This window comes from Rutilus rutilus (assembly GCF_951802725.1).
Source record: "Rutilus rutilus genome assembly, chromosome: 3".
Taxonomy (NCBI): domain Eukaryota; kingdom Metazoa; phylum Chordata; class Actinopteri; order Cypriniformes; family Leuciscidae; genus Rutilus; species Rutilus rutilus.
Window position 1 is genome coordinate 12,249,344 of NC_140211.1, and position 19,405 is coordinate 12,268,748.

General features: G+C 39.5%; 2 protein-coding genes across 4 annotated transcripts; one reads left to right on the forward strand and one right to left on the reverse strand.

The window, feature by feature from the left end:
* Positions 1 to 5,044: 5,044 nt before the first annotated feature.
* LOC311288583 (lymphocyte antigen 75-like) lies at positions 5,045 to 9,716 on the reverse strand. 2 transcript variants are annotated; one of them, XM_084406079.1, is made up of 3 exons: positions 9,582 to 9,716; positions 9,107 to 9,202; positions 5,045 to 6,504 (listed from the first exon to the last, which is right to left on the reverse strand). In XM_084406079.1, exon 3 carries the CDS (start codon positions 6,434 to 6,436, stop codon positions 5,684 to 5,686), a length of 753 nt encoding a protein of 250 aa, XP_084262205.1. In that variant the 5' UTR covers positions 6,437 to 6,504; positions 9,107 to 9,202; positions 9,582 to 9,716; the 3' UTR covers positions 5,045 to 5,683. The 2 variants fall into 2 exon arrangements, with proteins under 2 accessions (XP_084262205.1, XP_084262206.1); XM_084406080.1 differs by lacking the exon at positions 9,582 to 9,716 and having other exon boundaries at positions 9,107 to 9,517.
* Positions 9,717 to 11,347: 1,631 nt separating this feature from the next.
* On the forward strand, positions 11,348 to 18,575 carry nitr8 (novel immune-type receptor 8; the record flags this gene model as incomplete). 2 transcript variants are annotated; one of them, XM_084406063.1, is made up of 7 exons in its annotated part: positions 11,349 to 11,379; positions 11,533 to 11,843; positions 16,847 to 16,886; positions 17,014 to 17,370; positions 17,682 to 17,798; positions 17,888 to 17,937; positions 18,186 to 18,575. In XM_084406063.1, 7 exons carry the CDS (start codon positions 11,349 to 11,351, stop codon positions 18,309 to 18,311), a joined length of 1,032 nt encoding a protein of 343 aa, XP_084262189.1. In that variant the 3' UTR covers positions 18,312 to 18,575. The 2 variants fall into 2 exon arrangements, with proteins under 2 accessions (XP_084262190.1, XP_084262189.1); XM_084406064.1 differs by having other exon boundaries at positions 11,348 to 11,841; positions 16,845 to 16,886.
* Positions 18,576 to 19,405: the final 830 nt, after the last annotated feature.

Consider the following 19,405-nt stretch of genomic DNA (forward strand, 5'->3'; position numbering starts at 1 on the left):
TGGAAGATTGAGTTCATATATAACAAGCTGAATGGTTTAAATATCAGAAGAGAATACATATTTTAAGTGCATTTATGGCTTCTTAAAGCAGAGAAAATTATGTCTTTCCTCACAGTCTGTGGGTTTCCAAACCTTCTCTTTTCTATCCAGAGCTCCACAGCGCAGATTTCTGACAGGACACTGGAGCTCCCCCTCCGCAGACCAGGCTTTATATTGAAGATCATCACCACTGACCCAAAACCAATGACCAGCCATAAAGCGCAGGCCAGTCCACACATAAGCTGTCTGGGATGTTATGGTGTTATTTATCACCTCTACCATAATCATCTGAGATCTTAGACTCACCAGGTCAGTGTAGGTCTGTCTGCAGTAGTCCAGGGCTTCATCCCACGTCTTATTCTTAGACCAAAATTGGGACAACGAGCTCCATACAGTAAAATGACAGCGTCTGAGAGCACGGAATATTGTGCAGTTTAGAAGTCACACTCTGCAGTATCACCATTCAGTAGTCCACTATCCCAGTTGTCAATTGCTTCCACTTCACCTCCAGACCAGATCCATTCTCCTGGGTTCCCTAACGGGCTTATGTATAGTCCAATCCAGTTAAATCGAGATGTGAAATCTGTATCCCCTCAAAAGAAAGAACACTGTGACTGCAGCCTTCATTTCTATACAGATGATCTACACTGTAATGCCTTTGTGTGTGCTCAGCTATAATGTTATCACAAATCTCAAATTTTCTCTCAAAAAATGAGAGACCAATAAAAAAGTATGCAAGGCATTGGCCAATCAGAAGGCTACACCCTTCAAGAATTTGTGTAACAAATATTTAAAGAAATCATGCATCATTGCAAATATGCTGAGAGAAAAGAGTATAACAACCAAATAGTGTCCATTGTTTTACATAAATATACAGAAGAATCATTATAATAAAAAAATATTATCATCATAGGGTATCATAGGGAATTTAATAGCTCAGATTCTGGTTTATTGATGGTTCCATTCAAAATTATTTGAGTATTTTAAGAAAGAAATGTTTAGAATAAAGCAATCAATGGAATATTGCATTTTCTTTTACAGCCCCCAGCAATTTGTTGCCAGATGATGATCATTTTATCAAATCAGAAATAAATTGCATTTACAGAATTCTTGGTAACACTTTATTTTACAGTGTCATTGTTATATATGTTACATGTAATTACTGTAGTAATAACTATAAATGATGCATAATTACATGCAATTAACCCTAAACCAAACCCTCATCCCAATCCTAACCCTAAATCCTAAAAGTAAGTAGGCTACATGTAGTTAATTATTATTACTCAGGACTTAAATGTATAATTACACTGTAATACTGACACCTTAAAATAAAGTGTAACCGAATTCTTTTGACAGAATTTTTGAGGTGGCATAAATGCAACCTATTAATTAATCCTAATACGCTACTAAATAAACCAAATATTTAGTAACCTATTTTCATTCATTCATTTTGTATAAAAAACCACTGAATACAACATAGTTCTTGGTTAATTTCGATTCGGATGTGACAAAATTAAAAAAATGAATACCTCTCACTTATTATTATGACCGCCGCTAGCGTAGCTAGCGAAAACGGTCATATAGGGATTGTCACTAGACTTTTACGGAAAAATTTCGTTTGGTCCCCGGGAGCCAAAACCCCCGCCCACCCCCAGCGCTGGGCCCCCCGTGAATTTTTCGTCAACGATACCAGGGACACCGAAACACCGGGGAACATGAAATTTGGTGGGCATGTAGCCCCACTAGACTTTTACGGAAAAATTTCGTTTGGTCCGCCCCCCCCCCCGCGCTGGGCCCCCCCAAACCCAAAAAATGCAGTTTTTCCTAAATAACTACTTGAACCGTGGCACCGAGGATGAAGACATTTTTATGGCATGTTGGTCTTAAGGGCCCACATCAACCTAGCCCATAATCACTCATTTGTGATTTGCGCCCCTTCCCATAAAAAATGAAAATGCAATATTATTCTGCTTTAATCGCCCCTATCTTCAGTGGAGATGTTCAGAACTGCACCATATTTCATGTGTATGATTAACTTGACATCCTCTGGGGGTATGCTAAGTTTCGTAGAATTTCATCCATGGGGGGGGTATAAAATAAATTCATTTATGTGCACATTTAGTGACTGTACACTCATCGGCCTGTAGATGCTGGTGTTGAGTGAAGGGTTGCTGGTTTAGGATGATACTGTCACACACAGACATGCAGGAATACAAACAAATGCAAGCATGCACACACACTGACATCCACACGCACAGACACACACCCATACACACACATACAAATCCACATGCACAGACACACACACACAAACACACACGCCCACACACACGTACGCACGCATACATACACGCACAGACACACACACACACACACAGACACACACATACACAAACACACACACACACACAGACAGACATGCACATACTACTACTTTTTTTAGGTATATACATAAACACGCAATACAGCCAAATTGCTCCACGTCATTTATTTTTGTGGAAAGCCAGTGCAGGCCTGAGCGGCGGTCATATTTTGTACCGCCATGCGGTACATCTAGTTATTATATTATTATTACTTATTTATTGGTGTTTTGGATTCAATAAGAGTCCTTCTTTAGGATATGCACTGGTCACGCTAGGGCTAGTCTATACATTATTTGATGAACAGAATAAACGAATATGAGTCTTTTGTTTGTGAACCCGACAACACTAATTTGCGCTGTATGATTTTGATTCACTAGCCTACAAACAACAGATTCATAAGTCGATCGTTTTTTTAACAATGCTGAGTGAGTGACCGCTCAGTGATTGTCGGGCAGGAAAATGTGCTTTCAAAAACCAAACATCATTACAAAACAGAACAAAAAACATTCTGTTGCAGTGTGCCCATTGAAACTTTACAGTTTTGCATATGTAAAATGCATGCCTAACAACCCCGCCACACAACAATATAGCATGTCATGGTTATGTGCACCATGATACTTTCAGTGTTTTCGTGTAGGTTAGCCTGTTGCAAAGTTTTTGAATCTTGTGTCTGTGACTTTACCTTCTGTAGTCATTCAGCGGCTGTAGGACCAGAATAACTGTTGTTTCAACTGATAACATATTCATAATCTGGGGGGGGGGGGGGGGGGGGGGGGGGGTTGTTCTGCTGTAAAGCATCGTAGGCCTACAAAAGGTTTTTTTTTGGACTGGGTGATAGCCTACTGTTCCAAAGCGATTCAGTGCTTGAGCCGTCCAAATGATTCTGATCGAAGCTCGAACCGATTCTAATTCCTAACCCGTTTGTCCAGCTCCAGCTCTCGAAAGAACCGACTCAAAAGAGAGATTCATTCACTTTTCAACACAGCTAGTTCTAAACAGATGTAAGAAAATACGGAATGATGACTGAAACAGGATACAAATATTAGGCCTATCTGTCGATACATCTCTCTTAACAGGCAATGACAGCATTGTATTGACATAGTTGCAGTCAAGAGATAGCGCTCCAGGGTTGACTGTCTATCACTCGAAAAAACGAAATGGCACGCTAACAACGTTTCTCCGGTTTCGAATCAAACGCAATTAAAGCAGTCACTAGCTAACAAATGTTTACAGAAACCATACACATCCAATACAAATTTATCGTGATAAAAAGGAATACCAGAGATCCGGAATAGACAAACACCACATTTCAGTAGGTAAGCATTAAGGAGATTCATGTTAATTTTGCTTATAGTTTCAATATTAGGCATATCTTATCCAAAATTAGCAAGTTGCCGTTGCTTTTAAAGATATAGGACTTTTATATATATATATATATATAACCTCTTAATATAATATTCCATACATTGTCAGAGTTTGGTAGATGGGTAACTATTATAGGCTATTCGTAGACGTTATTAGATATTAGATTAATTAATAGATTATAATTAATCTTATTTATTAATTCATCGTTTATAAATATTAATCATATGCATAATAAAATGATGATTTTATGACCCTATAAGTCATACACAATTTATAGCATTTAAAAAGAAAAGTTTAAAAAAGTGTGAAATTATTCAAATAAAAATGGGACAAATAATTACATAATAATATAGTAAAAAATTTAGTAAAAAATCAATAGAATCATCCCATCCATGCAAAATTGTCAAAAACGTGACTACTGGTTCAGAATGACTGCTTAAGGCACACCAACATATACTGAAGAGTTGTTTAGAAATAAATAAAATAATCAAATGTAAAATAATAATGTAAATTTGTTCTGTTGCAAGTTCACATACTTGATCCCATGTTTTCTCATGGTTTGTTGTTGAGCTGTAAAGTTGCCATGTTGAAATAATCAGTTCCAAGCTCTTGACACATTTTTGTTTTAATATTTATTTATGTATAAAAATAAAATAAAAATGGCACTGTAAGGATGTCCCTTATTTTGCCTCACTGAAGGTGGAGACCATTGTGTCAGCAAAATATATCCCAAAACTATGAACAAGAGTAAAATATTTTATTACTTTTATTTGTGTTCAGACAGACATAGTGTCCAAGATAAGGATTTTGTTTTATTATTATTATCATGCAAGATGTAACTTATATAAAAAGAACATTGTCATGATGATCTTTGATTGTGTGTTCATATTTTTTTTCTTTTGCACAGTGAAATGTTTAAATTCTTTTGTACAGTGAAAACCCAACAACAGAGTATTTGCTGCTGATGGGTCGTGAATCCTGATATATCCAAAGCAGCCAACCTGGCCTGTGCACACACAGTACATGCACATGGGAATAGTGTACACAAAAGCTGACCAAAACCATGTCTAATTTTGAATGGAGGAACATTTGTGGTGTGGTAAACATAACATACAAGTGAGCAATTCCTGTTATAGCACATCAAATAGTATATATTTTTTCAGTTTATTTGGAAAGGGACGGATACAATAAACAGATACAACTGATTGTATTGCTTAGCTAAAGCTAATTTGCAACACTTGTCCCTAGAAGGGCCTTTTATAGACTACAATTACAACAACAGTAATAATTATTTTTATTTTTAAACATGAAACAAGTTCATAACGGCTGAGGGGCGAGATCATTTAAACACCTGAATACAAGCTGTACATAGTGAAAACAAAAAAAATGAACAAAACTTTAATATATTTACAATGATGATATCTTATTTGCTTCCTATCCAAAATTTTCAAGGCATGGTTATAAAGACATTCAATCTGATACATTACAGCCTGGTTAGTCCTTGACCAAACTGTTAATCCATATGATAGGCAATGTGAAAATATTGAGTTTAAAAACAACAAAGCATGAACAAAAGTTAAACAATTTCTAATCATAAAGCTAATAAGAATGACCTTGATCTTTTTAACATGGCTATTAAAATTTACCTGAGAATCTAAATCTTGTATTTTTACAATATTACATATAATTTATAATGTCTCTGCAAGCCCATAAAAGATTTTAGCTAAACATTGTTTTACAAGACAATGTATATGTTGACACGACTAAAACGAAAGATGAAAAATCCATTATTTTTATAGACCATACATACATACTGTAAAGCAATAGATTTCTATAGATTCATGATTGATAAAATAATCAGTATCATATATAGGCCTACATGAAGACATGTATGTATATTGCAACATGAAGCACATTTATAGCTTTTTAAGACAGAGAAAGTTCAGTTTATCCTCACAATTCTTGGGTTTCCAAATATTATTTTCTCTATCCAGAGCTCCACAGCGCAGATTTCTGTCAGGACACTGGAGCTCCCCCTCCGTAGACCAGGCTTTATATTGAAGATTATGTCCACTGACCCAAAACCAGTGACCAGCAAGAAAGCGCAGGCCAGTCCACACATAAGCTGTCTGGGATGTTATGGCGTTATTTATCGCCTCTGCCATAATCATCTGAGATCTCAGACTCGCCAGGTCAGTGTAGGTCTGTCTGCAGTAGTCCAGGGCTTCATCCCACGTCTTGTTCTGATGCACCAGAATGGGCTTAAAGACCTGCATACAGTAAAATGGTAGAGTCGACGAGCACATAGCATTGTGCAGTTTATAATTAGATTTTCTTACAACTCCACACTTTTGAGTGTTTTTGTCCGGTTCGTTATTGTCCCAATTGTCAAATTCTTCATTCTCACCTCCAGACCAAATCCATTGTTTTGGGTTGTTAGGACTTATGTGCAATCCAATCCAAAAATATTGATGATTGACTCTGGGATTTGCAGAGAGCAGTTTTGCCTCTTCTGTACTGACAGTGGACAGGTCATCATGGTATTCTCTGCAGTACGTTTGTGCATTTTCCCAGGTCATTAATGTATTCACAAAGAAGTGTTTTCTGTAGAGACTGAAGCTCAGTCTAAAGCGACTCAAAAACAGGAGCACAGCGACGGCAGCCTTCATTTCTACACAGATGATCTACTCAGCGCAGCCTTTGTGTGTGCTCAGCGATGAAGGGGTGTTTTTTATTTCTGAGAGACAATAAAAAAAAAAAACTGGAAGGCACTGACCAACCAGACGCTCAGGCAAGTATTTGTGTAGCAAATATCCAAATCATGCTGAAACAAAGAAAACATGCAAGTGTAGAAAAATACACTTTAGTTTTCAAAAAAAAAAAAAAAATGCAAATTTGTGTTTTTATGCCTGTAAGACTGTCACACACACACACACACACACACACACACGCACACAAAAAAAGCTAGTGTTTTTGTAGATTTTGAAGAAACTCTTTTATTTTGACCCTTCAATCCTCAACGGACACACTGAAGCTCAAGTCACCATTGGGTAGTAAATGTACTTACATTATAAATATAATATAAAATATAAATAATATGGATTATAAATTATAAATTTTAAACTATTAAAGACAAACTTTAGCAAAAGCAAAAGCACAAATAAACACAACAGAACAAAGATACAAATGAAATAAACAGTGTTTTTCTGGTTTTTCAGGTAGATAACAGTAGCTAGATACAGATTAGGTAGTTTAGGTACGTACTGTAAAATAACAGTGCATAGTCTTCACTGTATAGATTAAATATACACTGTTTGATTCTCCATTGTCCCAGCTGACAATATTTGCCTCCTCACTTTGTTCAGAGGGTGAGGCTTTTACTTTTAGTATTTGAGTAACAATGTGTTCTGTCACACTTCTCCATGCATCGGCTGATCCATTCCAGCAAATACAAAAGTAACAAAATGTGTGACATCCTGATATACAACACTTTTAAATCTGGGTTATAAAGCCTATTATGAACAAAATCTACGATCTGCCCTGAAACAGACTGGTTTGGTTCAACCATGCTTGGATTCAGAGAAGTATGTGATAAATGTATATATATTCAAATAAATAATATTGAATCAGTAATTGTGTATTATGTTTTGACTTTGTTGGGCAGAATATTGAGCAGAATACAGAATATTCCATAACGTCATAGGAGCAGAGAAGATTCAAGAAGAGGGAACGAGGGGGAAAAAGTCAAACATTAGTAGATAAACTCATTAAAGTGAGGAAAATCCAGCTTTATTCAAATCTCACTTCTTCTGAATCGTGAGCTGTCTGAAGAATGACCACACCTGGGACCTCATCTACAAAACATTCATCTTAGAGTGTGCATACGCTAAAACCCACGCCAACGGTCATATGTATTTATATATATATATATATATATATATATATATATAAGTATTTGAAGTGAAAAAAAAATGTGTATATCAGGATGTCACTCAACCTGGGGTTTGTTAGTCTTGTATTTGCTTGAATGCATTAGCAGATTTGCCTGAATGGAAATATGCAAATACTAAAAGCCTCACATCATGATGTCAGGTTCTAAGCAGACGTACGCATTTTTCCTTGTGGCAGAGAGTATAGTAGAGAGTTGGGCCTACTGCAGGTATTTGGAAATATAAGAAATGCATGCCTCTCGCCATTCTCAAGTATCCTAAAAGATTGACTGGTGCTCTTTGATATTTTAAAGGGATAGTTCTCCCAAAAATGAAAATTTAGTCATCATTTACTCAGCCTCATGTTGTTCCTGTATGAGTTTCTTGCTTCTGTTGAACACAAAAGAATTTGAAAGACTGTCGGTAACAAGACCATCAACTGTCTTACCGACAATTCTTTACAATTTGTTTGTGTTCAACAGAAGAAAGAAACTCATACAGGTTTGGAACAACTTGAGGGTGAGTAAGTATTGACAACATTTTTGGGTGAACTATCCCTTTAATGACATTGATTAGTGGGCGTTTACGAGGATTTCACATCTAGAAAAGAGGCGCAGGCACATTTTTTGTACGTTCATTCTCTGAATCACAGGTACGTACATTTGAAAAATTATCATAGGATCAAATGCAGGACGGTTTCTACGCTACATTTTATAAACGATGCTTCGGGTGTTCGATTCAAACCGCTGAACAAGTAGAAGAAAGTAACCTTTTAAATGTCTCTGTCAACAATTAATCATTAGCCGCATTTATCAGTAATGATTTGTTAATTTATTCACAGAAGAAAAAAAATGAATGAATTAATTAATTAATTAATCAGAGAAACTGGGTAATTGTTTTGAAATAATGAATAATATGAAATAAAATAAAATATGAAATAAAAAATTATAACTTTTAGCACCTTAAATCATGAGCATCGAAGAGTTATTTTCTGTATAAGAAAAAGATGCAAGTGAGACGTAATACAGAAGGCGGAGACAATGAATGCATTTCCTGCAGCATCAGTGAGAGGAAGTAGTTGCTCAGAGCAGACTGAGCTCTGCTGAGGTGAACATCAACGGACCAACTTATTCATTGAGGTTTGCAATTGCAAGTAATTCACATATAATCATTTGTTGTTAGTTTAATACAAAATGCACTGCAATACTATCATCATGATTCAGGAAACACAAGGTTTAAAGCGAATCTATTGATTAGTATAAAATGCATTTATACACTAACTATTATAATTTACACACAGATAAGTAATGCTTAAAGGGACACAATGGCATGTGTTGTTTGTATTTGAATGTTTGTGTATCAATGCTTAGATGTTTTCCAACCACAAGTTTGACCCCCCCACCCCCCTACCTCACTTCAACAAAACCACACAGTCTACCAGCAGTATTCTCACGAGACACGTCTCTTTCTTATCAAACGCCCCTCCTCCTTCTCAACAGACTGCCACTGTAATGGAAATAGCAGAATTAAACTTAAAAAACAGCCTAAAATGATGTAATAAAAACTGATTGATGTGGTTGCACACAGCTGTATTAACAACATTAATTGTGCACATTAACTGTAACTAATAACAGAACCGTACACATAAATTGTACGTTGCAATTTTAAAAGTCAGGGTTTTCTATGTGTCTGGGAAAAAAACAATAAGTGAAATTTAGTTTTTGTATATTTGGCAGATGGAAAGCACTTTTAATAAACATAGGCAATTAAAATTTAAAGTTAAAGTAACAAGGCAAAAGTCAACCCTGAATACAGACACCAAAGCTATCAAGAAAAAGCAAGGCAGAATTTGATCAATGGATTTCATTCACACCAATAAACCTACCTTATGTTTAGAGGAACAAAACGACCTTCAGGTAGAAAAGAAATGTGAGAAGCTGCTGTTGTTTGTTGTTTGCAGAGGCTGCTGCTTGATGCATCATGCACTTGTGGTTTTGGACTTTGAGCCCACCTATTGCTCAGTCTGCAGCTAACCTGTAAGAATGAGAATAGAAAAGCGCGGTCAGAAAGCCCCCAGCAGAGCTCACATTTCTGTGGTCAAAAGTTTCCATATCAACTGTACGTGCCCGTGTAAAAACTGTTACTTTCAGAAGTATATGACAATTGTCCCCATGCCTCCAAGGTAGTCTCAACCATACATTGAATATCAACAAATGGTCTGTTTTAAGAGTTAAAACATTTTACACAGAGGCACCAAAACATTGTGAATATATTCATTACCTAAACAAGGTGAATTGACTACCTGTGTCTGTGCTATAATAGAATATGCATAAATCCATAATTAACCCTAAAAAGCATCTGTATCCCTTAAAATGCACAACTTTGATGTTTAAAAAAAAAAATGTTTTATATAATTGTGAGAAGTACTATAGGGTCAAGTGTTTCTTACTAAGAACATGTTAAATTAAAGTAATATAGTTTTGGACCTAAAATATACTTGCTGTTTAGAGTGATTCACGTGATCAAAGACGACTTGTGTGGATTGTTGTGCATTCCCTGAATGTGACATGAAAAGATTACATCATGATAAAAATATAAGAAATTAATTCAGGGGTTGTACATACTCTCAAATTAGTTAATTATAAAGAACAACAACAATTGACTAATTTCGGTTGGCTTTGTATAGTTTAATATCTTCATAAAAAATATATAGTGCATAAATAAATCCTATATAATAAACACTGTTTATTTTAAATAAAACAAAAATGAATTGTACGAAAAGTTATATTTCGTAGTGACTTTAAGGCCTACTGATGTGCATTGAGAGATGTAGTTCATATTGTTCCATTATGTTGGTCTATTTTAGGATATCGTTAGTGTGATTTGAATCTACAACATTACATTTCAGCTTCAGTCTTGATCTTACTTTCTGTTATTCAACAATGAAATTGTGCTCATCAATAAATGGTAATTATTAAAGCACCATTTTTCTGAAGCCCTATACCCAGTTGACCTGATTCAGCACCATGGACAAGGACATACTCTCGCTCTACTTATTGCGTAAATGTCATTAAAAACTATATCAAATTAAAAATAAAAATAAAAAGATATTTAGATTTAGATTTAGAAAACAACCCTGAATAAGCTCCGCTCAGCCCACACAGCCTAGCAACTCTTCTGCACAGGTCAAGCAACACCCCCTCACTAGAGCTGGAGTGGTTTTAAACACATTTAATTCCGTTTGTTTTTCCACAGGGTCACTTACATTATTTTAAGCTTTACAATTGTAAAATAGCATCAGGAAAGTCACAGGAAAAATGTTTGAACATAGCCGTGGAATTAAAATGAAACAATCAAAACTTTTTTTTTTTTTTTTTTTTTACTTAAAATTTCAATTTTAAGTAATATAGATTTTTTATTATTATTATTTCCGTTTCATTGTTGGTGTTTATAAAGATAACCATTTCCTTTGCTCGTGGACGTGGAACATTACACCCAAAGTCTATATCTGGGACAGCCAATGAAATTTGACTTTGTCATACGAGAATATTTGAGAATAACCAATCACGTCCAGGATCAGTTTCCATTTGATTTAGTTACTTAGATTGTGCACCTTGCCATCTCTTATTCTTTGCTTGCAAATCGAAGCAACATGAGCACAGTTTTATTTTTCGCCTTTGTTTGTAAGTATAACTATAAATGACTGAATTATTTATTCATTTTAACTTTTATAATTTTTTATTCATTATCAGACATTTATACAAAGCAATTAAGATTCTGAAATTAACTTCTGTAAAAGCATTATATAACACATCTTTACTATTTTTTGTCTTCAGGTTGCATTGGGGCACAAAACATTAAGCAGCCAAAACGTTTGCAAACCTCTAAACTGGGTGATGATGTCACTATTGAGTGCTACTTACCCAATACAGATTTTAACAATATGATGTGGTACAAGCAGGGGATAGGAATGAAACTTCAAGCCATTTTAAAAACTTACATTTACATGACGGATGTTGAATTTATTGATGGAAATACTGATGGCCGTTATAATGTAACAATAGAAAAAGGACTTTATCATTTACATATTTCTTTGACTAAAAAGGAAGATATAGCAACATACTTTTGTGGTGTGGTAACGTTGGGAGAACGTCTCGGGTTACGTATGTAACCCTCGTTCCCTGAGTAGGGAACGAGACGCTGCATCGATACTCGATACTTTGGGGAATGCCCTCGGCATGACGCGTCTGAAGTCTGTAATGGAACTATTCCAATCTCGATTGGTGCTCGTCACTCGTGACGTTGCATGTGACGGTGATCCGGAAGCTATAAAAGGACAACGGAACATAGCCGCATCAGCTTTTAAAGGGTCGAAGCAAGTCGTTCTCAGGAGCGCGAAAAGTGTGGCCGAGAGATGCAGCGTCTCGTTCCCTACTCAGGGAACGAGGGTTACATACGTAACCCGAGACGTTCCCTTTCGTAAAGGGAACTCCCGCTGCATCGATACTCGATACTTTGGGGAACGAATACCCACGCCGCCACACTGAGAGACCCCGCCCTGGTGTGAAGCAATCTGGCACACTCAAGACATGAGAACTTGTGAACCTGGTGTAGAGGACAGATCCAGACTGTAATGTTTGATGAAGGTGTGTGGGGAGGCCCAGCCAGCGGCATCACAGACCTCTTGAAGAGAAACCCCTGCTAGCAAGGCTCTAGAGGATGCCACTCCTCTGGTTGAGTGAGCTTTTATCAGGAGAGGTGAAGGCAAATTGCGCACCTCGTAAGCTGAAGAAATAGCCTCTACTATCCACTTGCTAATAGTCTGTTTGGAGACCGGGGAGCCCTTCTTGGATAACCCAAAACACACAAACAGCTGGTCCGACTTCCTCCAGCCCGAGGTCCTATGTACATAGGCCTCAAGAGCTCGGACCGGGCATAACAAGTGTAATTTAGCTTGATCAGCCGACACATGCGGTGGAGGATGAAAGGCCGGAAGGATTATAGACCGTGCCACATTCGTGGGCACCTTAGGCACGTAGCCAGGTCTAGGGTGGAGAATGGCTCTCACTCTGCCAGGAGAGAACTCGAGGCAAGAGGGAGCCACAGATAGCGCCTGCAGGTCGCCAACTCGTTTCAGGGAAGTAATAGCGAGCAGGAAGGCTACCTTAAAGGATAAATATTTCTCAGACACCTTATCCAGGGGTTCGAAGGGTGCCAGGGATAAACCTTCGAGGACCACTGCCAGGTCCCACGTGGGGACCCTAGGCTGGATAGCAGGCCTCATCCTCCTGGCTCCACGAAGGAAACGAATTATGAGTGGGTGTGTCCCCAGCGTGCCCACCCCTAAAGGCGTGTGGAAGGCTGATATAGCCGCCACATAGACCTTAAGCGTGGACGGGGAGAGCCCGTCAGAGAAACGATTTTGGAGGAACTCCAGTACTGAAGCCACTGGGCAGTTAACTGGGTCCAACTGATGTTCTCTGCACCATAAAATAAAAATTTTCCATTTAAATGCATAAAGTTTCCTCGTGGAGGGGGCTCTAGAGTTTAGAATGGTCTCAACAACCTCGGTTGAGAGACCAGAATTTATGAATTGGTCCCCCTCAGGGGCCAATCCAGCAGCTTCTTGGGCTACAGCCAAGGGTGGAATATCACGACCTTGGGCTGAGGAGGGAGGACCATCCTGATCCGGATTCACCGCGGAAGGCCTGCCAGAAGAGCCCAGATGTTTGGAAGCCATATTTGGGCCTGTCAGTACAGGGCCACCAAGAGTAAGCAGATCCCGTACTGCTGAACCCTCTTGTACTCTAGAACCCCCGGGGGCAGAACAATCGGGGAAAGTATACACAGACATAACCTCAACCATGTCTGTATCATGATATCCAGACCCAGCAGAGCTGGAAGAGCATGGGAGAGGTGGTGCAGAAGGTGGCCGTCCACATGAAGGGGAAACAGGAGCACCTCTGACACACCGACCTCCATCCCGGCTATAGCCAACTTGGGGTGGAGTTCGAAATCCCCGGGCTGCAGCCCCTGCCTCGACAGGATGACTGCCCCCTCTTTGATCAGAGAGACCACCGACGTAGTGTCTGTCAAAAATAGAACCTAATGGTCTCTCTGAAGTTTCCTCAGACCCTGTGTTTCCAACACAGGTACTATGAGCAGGAACCATAACTTCCTCCCCATGATCAGAAAACGAGGGCATTTGCGCGTAACTCTGGTCATGCGGAGTGGGTTCCCTCTCGGGGAAAACCCATTGGTCCTGAGCCACTACTGCAGGGCCCCCATGTACAGCAGGCCAAAGAATAGTATTTTGAACACTGCTGCCAGCGAGCCCACTCTTTGATAAGGTTACGTAGTGGTGGCCTGGCCTAGCTTGATATTCATGACTATGGTAAGGAAGATGAGTGTCTGAGCTGGAGACAATTGTGCCTGCATCATGACTATAACCTACACCGCCCCCAGGAATCGGTTTCTCTGAAGAGGCACTGGTGATCTTTCCTAGACTCTGAGCCATATTCCCGAGCACCTCACGAGACTCGGAACAACACCTCGGTGTTGAACCGTCTGCTCTAGTAGTCAATGGACAGGAATGAGGATGCCCTGAAGACTCCATGGAGCTAGGACAGTGACCATGCATTCCAAGGAGGTGCGGGGATACAATACTAGGCCGAATGGAAGAATCCGGAACTGATGTGCTTTTCCCCCAAAAGCAGATCTCGGAAACTTCCCGTGATGGGGTTAGAAGGGAATGAGGAGTTAAGGACCTTGTGGATCTATCACGACAGACCAGTCCTCGGAGCTGGTCTGACTGACAGTCGGAATCTTGAATCTGAACCCCCTCGGAGGCTGATCCTGTACCCTGAGATCCAAAAGAAGGTCTTACTCCCCCTCCCTCACAGGAACTATGAAGTACCGGCTGTAGAACCCGGGCTCCCGAAACCAAGGAAGAGCCCACCCTGAGGTTTCCTTTGTTAAGAGAGACTAGACTTCCTGTTCCAAGAACCAACCCTGCTCGGGGCTGGCAGACATGTGAACCACCCTTAGTAGATAATATTTTTATATTAGCTCTACTGTAAGCAGGACCCTCCAGGCTATATTTTGAAGACCCCTCGGGGTGTCTAAATATGCTATTATGGGGACCAGTCCCTCGAGACTGGCCTTGGCTAAAAATGTTCAAATGGTTTCGGTGACCTGAAGCAGCTAACTGGCAGGAACTAACCGAAATATGCTCTCTACAGACCTCCTGAGAGGCGGCGAACTCGACAGGGCCGCAACGTTTCCGGGCAGATACTGCGATTTGTGTTCGCTGAAAGCCGATGTGTCCCGAAGCGCCATCGGCGGCGGGAAGTAAACATCGATTTCCTAAGGGCTGTATAAGGGAGCGAGACTCTTTCTGTACTCGCTCTCCTGGGGGAACGGCCATAAGGGTCTGCGTGTTACGACAAGACCTCTTAGTTGAAGCCATCTTAGCCCGAGAGACAGTCCTCAGACCTGTCCTCGATATAGAGGGCTTCATACGAGAATGTCTCTTCTGGCCCCAAGCCTTATACGGGGGGGCACGAGAGGAAACCTTCTCAAAATATGAGGAACTGGCGGCTGTCTCATGAGGCTGCCCCCTGGCAGCAACCCCATGAGACCTGGATTGACAACTGGGGATAGCTGATTGTCGCTCTGCCTCCTGAAACCTTTCGACAACGGTTCTTGCCGCGTCGCCAAAGAGGCCAGAAGGTGAAAGGGGGGCATCGAGAAGGAAAGCCCTGTCTTTCTCCTCGATCCCCAAGCGATTAAGCCATAAATGTCTCTCTGTGACGACTAGTGCTGCCATAGAACGGCCAATAGCACGAGCTGTCTCTTTAATAATACGGAGAGATAAGTCAGCTACTCTACGAAATTCAGTAATACCGTTGAGTGAGACCTCCCAGTTATCATCCACCTCTTTGAGGAGGTCGGCCTGGTATGCCTGTAATAACCCCATCGTGTGTAGGCATGCACCGGCTCGACCCACCGCCATATATGCTTTCCCTAACAAATTCGATATACGAGATTTGGAGGGAAGTGTCTGAGCTATCAGGGGTGACGCAATGTCGGGGAGAAAATATTTCGCAAAATATTCCTCAACCCGGGGCATCACCCCATAACCATTCTCATTATATTCCCTAATAGATGAGTAAATATATACATGGGGGGAAAATAATTGAGATGAACATGGATTTTTCCACGATCTCGATACCTCAATATGGAGATCAGTGAAAAAGGGAAGGCTCTGACACAAAGATTGTGACTGGGTCTGCAGGAAGCGCTCATCCATTTTATTTTTCTTAGTCGCTTCCTGCTTATTATATGGCCATTCAACATTTAATTTAACCACTGCCCTGGCCACAACCTCCAGCAACTCCTCAATAATAGGAATATGGGGTGGCGAATCCCCATATTCACATGATTCATTGTTGATAATATCTAACTCCTCGGAGCCAGATAAATCAAACGCTGTGTCTTTAACACGGTCGGAAGAAGCCGCAGCGCGGGCTTCCGAACCGTGCGCGAGACCAGTGGAGCTGGTTAATAAACACTGAGAAAGGGTCGCAACCGTCTCAGTATTATATGCCAGCCCCACGTGCGAATCCCATGCATACAAGCAGCGCGCTGCCTCAACAGACGCGGGACCTGATGCAGTAGGAACGCGAGCCTGATCTAATTGATCGAACAAGCTCAAACGGGAGCGGAGCTCTTTCATAGATAACTGAAAACAGTTTGCACAGACAGCGCCCTCGAGCACTGAACGTGCATGCTCCACTCCCAGACAAATAACACAGAACGAGTGCGTGTCATCCTCGCTCAAATAGCGTGGGCAAGGGGACGCACACCGCCTGAGTTGTTTCTCTACATTCGCCATATATATATTGAAATAGACAGACAACACCAAATAAGACATACAGTCACACAGAACGCTTGCTGAAGACAGAAAGCTGATGCGGCTATGTTCCGTTGTCCTTTTATAGCTTCCGGATCACCGTCACATGCAACGTCACGAGTGACGAGCACCAATCGAGATTGGAATAGTTCCATTACAGACTTCAGACGCGTCATGCCGAGGGCATTCCCCAAAGTATCGAGTATCGATGCAGCGGGAGTTCCCTTTACGAAAGGGAACTGTATTTTGGACCTGGAACATTTTTGATGCTTCATGGTACGTTGTTGCCTTTCATTATATAATACCAGAAACAGATGTGCTTATCTAAAGGTGATAATCATGCAAAGAGACTATAAGTTATAAAAGTACAATGCAATAAAATACTTTTGGTTTTGCTTTAAAGAAGAACACACCGCAACAACGGTTCTTCAGGAGCCTATTTCAGATAAAGCTCACATTGGAAACAACATTACCCTGGTGTGTAGAGTCCAAACGGTAGATGAGAAATGTGCAGGAGGTCATTATGCATACTGGTTCAGAGAGGCTGCAGATGAATCTCATCCTGCCATCATTTACGCTGATGGAGATATGAAGAAACAGCATGAAGAGGGCTGTGAGGATGACTCTACTACACAGATCTGCGTTTACACCCTCGCAAAGAGGAACCTCAGCCTTTCTGATGCTGGTACTTACTACTGTGCTGTACTCGCATGCGGCAAGATCGTGTTTGGAAATGGAACTCATCTGGAATTCATTACTGGTAAAGTGTTAAGCCCTATTAAGCGACTTACAGTTAATATTTCCAATGTGTATCTAAATAATGATAGCATTTATAATGATTTATCATGGCAGTAAAAATATTTTTTTAATGAATTTAGTAAAATTATGAATGTTTGTTGACTTGAATGTACAGTACACTACTGTATCACTCAAACAGTTTTTTTAATCTGTAGATATTTAGAAAAAAAAGCACAAGTAATACTGTGCCATTTGCTGGTCTAAGCTGAAGTTTTCAAGTTATTGATTTTTAATATAAAGTCTGGTAAAACATAAATAAATGTTTTCTTGTAGACAGCGAGTCGACAGCAACTCCATTGTTTCTTATACTGGCCTCGTCAAACATCATTTCTATGATAATAATGATCTTACTCGTGGCTGTGCGATGTAAGGACCAAGGCAGATCATCAGGTATCATATTTAAATGTTTTCAGACTAGTTTTGAACCAGATTCCTAGTTTTATTTGCAAGACTATAAAGCTGACATTCATACTTTTTAGCCTGTTTCAACAGATCTTGTGATCAAGAGACATCTGAAGGTACTCAGCAGGTAAATCCTCACCACTTTATATATTCACAATAAGTTTGATGTCATTTGATGATATTTCAGAAGTTTCATGAACGATTTGAATACCTGTATATTTTTCAGATTTTTTCAAATGTTTCCTGTCCATTTACTAACATTTTCAGTGTTCATTTCAGTGTTTAAATCATTTAAGGTTTAGCTACTTGAGTTCACTTAACTTAAAAAAAAATATGTATACCAATGGTTTGCATTGGTATATTTTGCTTTATCAGGTTGGAGATGCAGATGCCTTGACTTACACACCTGTGAGTTTCAGCAGTAGATCACGGCCCTCTAGAGGAGCTAAACAACACAACGTTTCCCAGCATAATGAGGTCTACTCAAAGATCAGGTGCTAACAAAGGACTACTGGAAGACCTTTCCTTTTTTCTGTAGTGATCCAAAAGTGCAAATGCATAAAGTATGATGATTTAACAATATAACATCCAAAAAATCCAGTAGAGCAATTACAAAATAGCTGTTGTCTGAACATGGCAATCATTGAGTCTGCTTCCTCCCTTGCTTAACCCCATTTTGAAATAAATTAAAAACTGAAAAAATGTATCCTTATGTTGTCTGTTTCATTAAACCTTTCACTAATAAAATCACTTTTGCTTTTCATCTTTTTTTGTGTTTGTTATTGTATTTTATATTTATATGATATTATTTCTATGAGCCCTGTTACAGAAATGCTGCTTAGTTTGGGTAGTGAAAGCAGATATCTAAAAAAATAATAAAAGTAAATTTCACAACAACAACAATAATATTGATGTAATCAACTCAAGTCACATTTATTTATATAGCGCTTTTTACAATACAGATTGTTTCAAAGCAGCTTTACAGAGATAACGGGAAAATAATGCAAAAAAGTTTGTTTCCAGAATAAAATAGCGTCACAGTCCAGCTTAAGTTCAGTTGTTTCATTTTTGTTTAAAAAGAAAGTTATTAATTTAGTTAATTTATATATATACACTCACCTAAAGGATTATTAGGAACACCTGTTCAATTTCTCATTAATGCAATTATCTACTCAACCAATCACATGGCAGTTGCTTCAATGCATTTAGGGGTGTGGTCCTGGTCAAGACAATCTCCTGAACTCCAAACTGAATGTCAGAATGGGAAAGAAAGGTGATTTAAGCAATTTTGAGCGTGGCATGGTTGTTGATGCCAGACGGGCCGGTCTGAGTATTTCACAATCTGCTCAGTTACTGGGATTTTCACGCACAACCATTTCTAGGGTTTACAAAGAATGGTGTGAAAAGGGAAAAACATCCAGTATGCGGCAGTCCTGTGGGCGAAAATGCCTTGTTGATGCTAGAGGTCAGAGGAGAATGGGCCGACTGATTCAAGCTGATGGAAGAGCAACTTTGACTGAAATAACCACTCGTTACAACCGAGGTATGCAGCAAAGCATTTGTGAAGCCACAACACGCAGAACCTTGAGGCGGAT

Coding starts and splice junctions, on each gene's coding strand:
- LOC311288583 (XM_084406079.1), bottom strand. CDS start 6,436: ATGAAGGCTGCCGTCGCTGTGCTCCTGTTTTTGAGTCGCTTTAGACTG.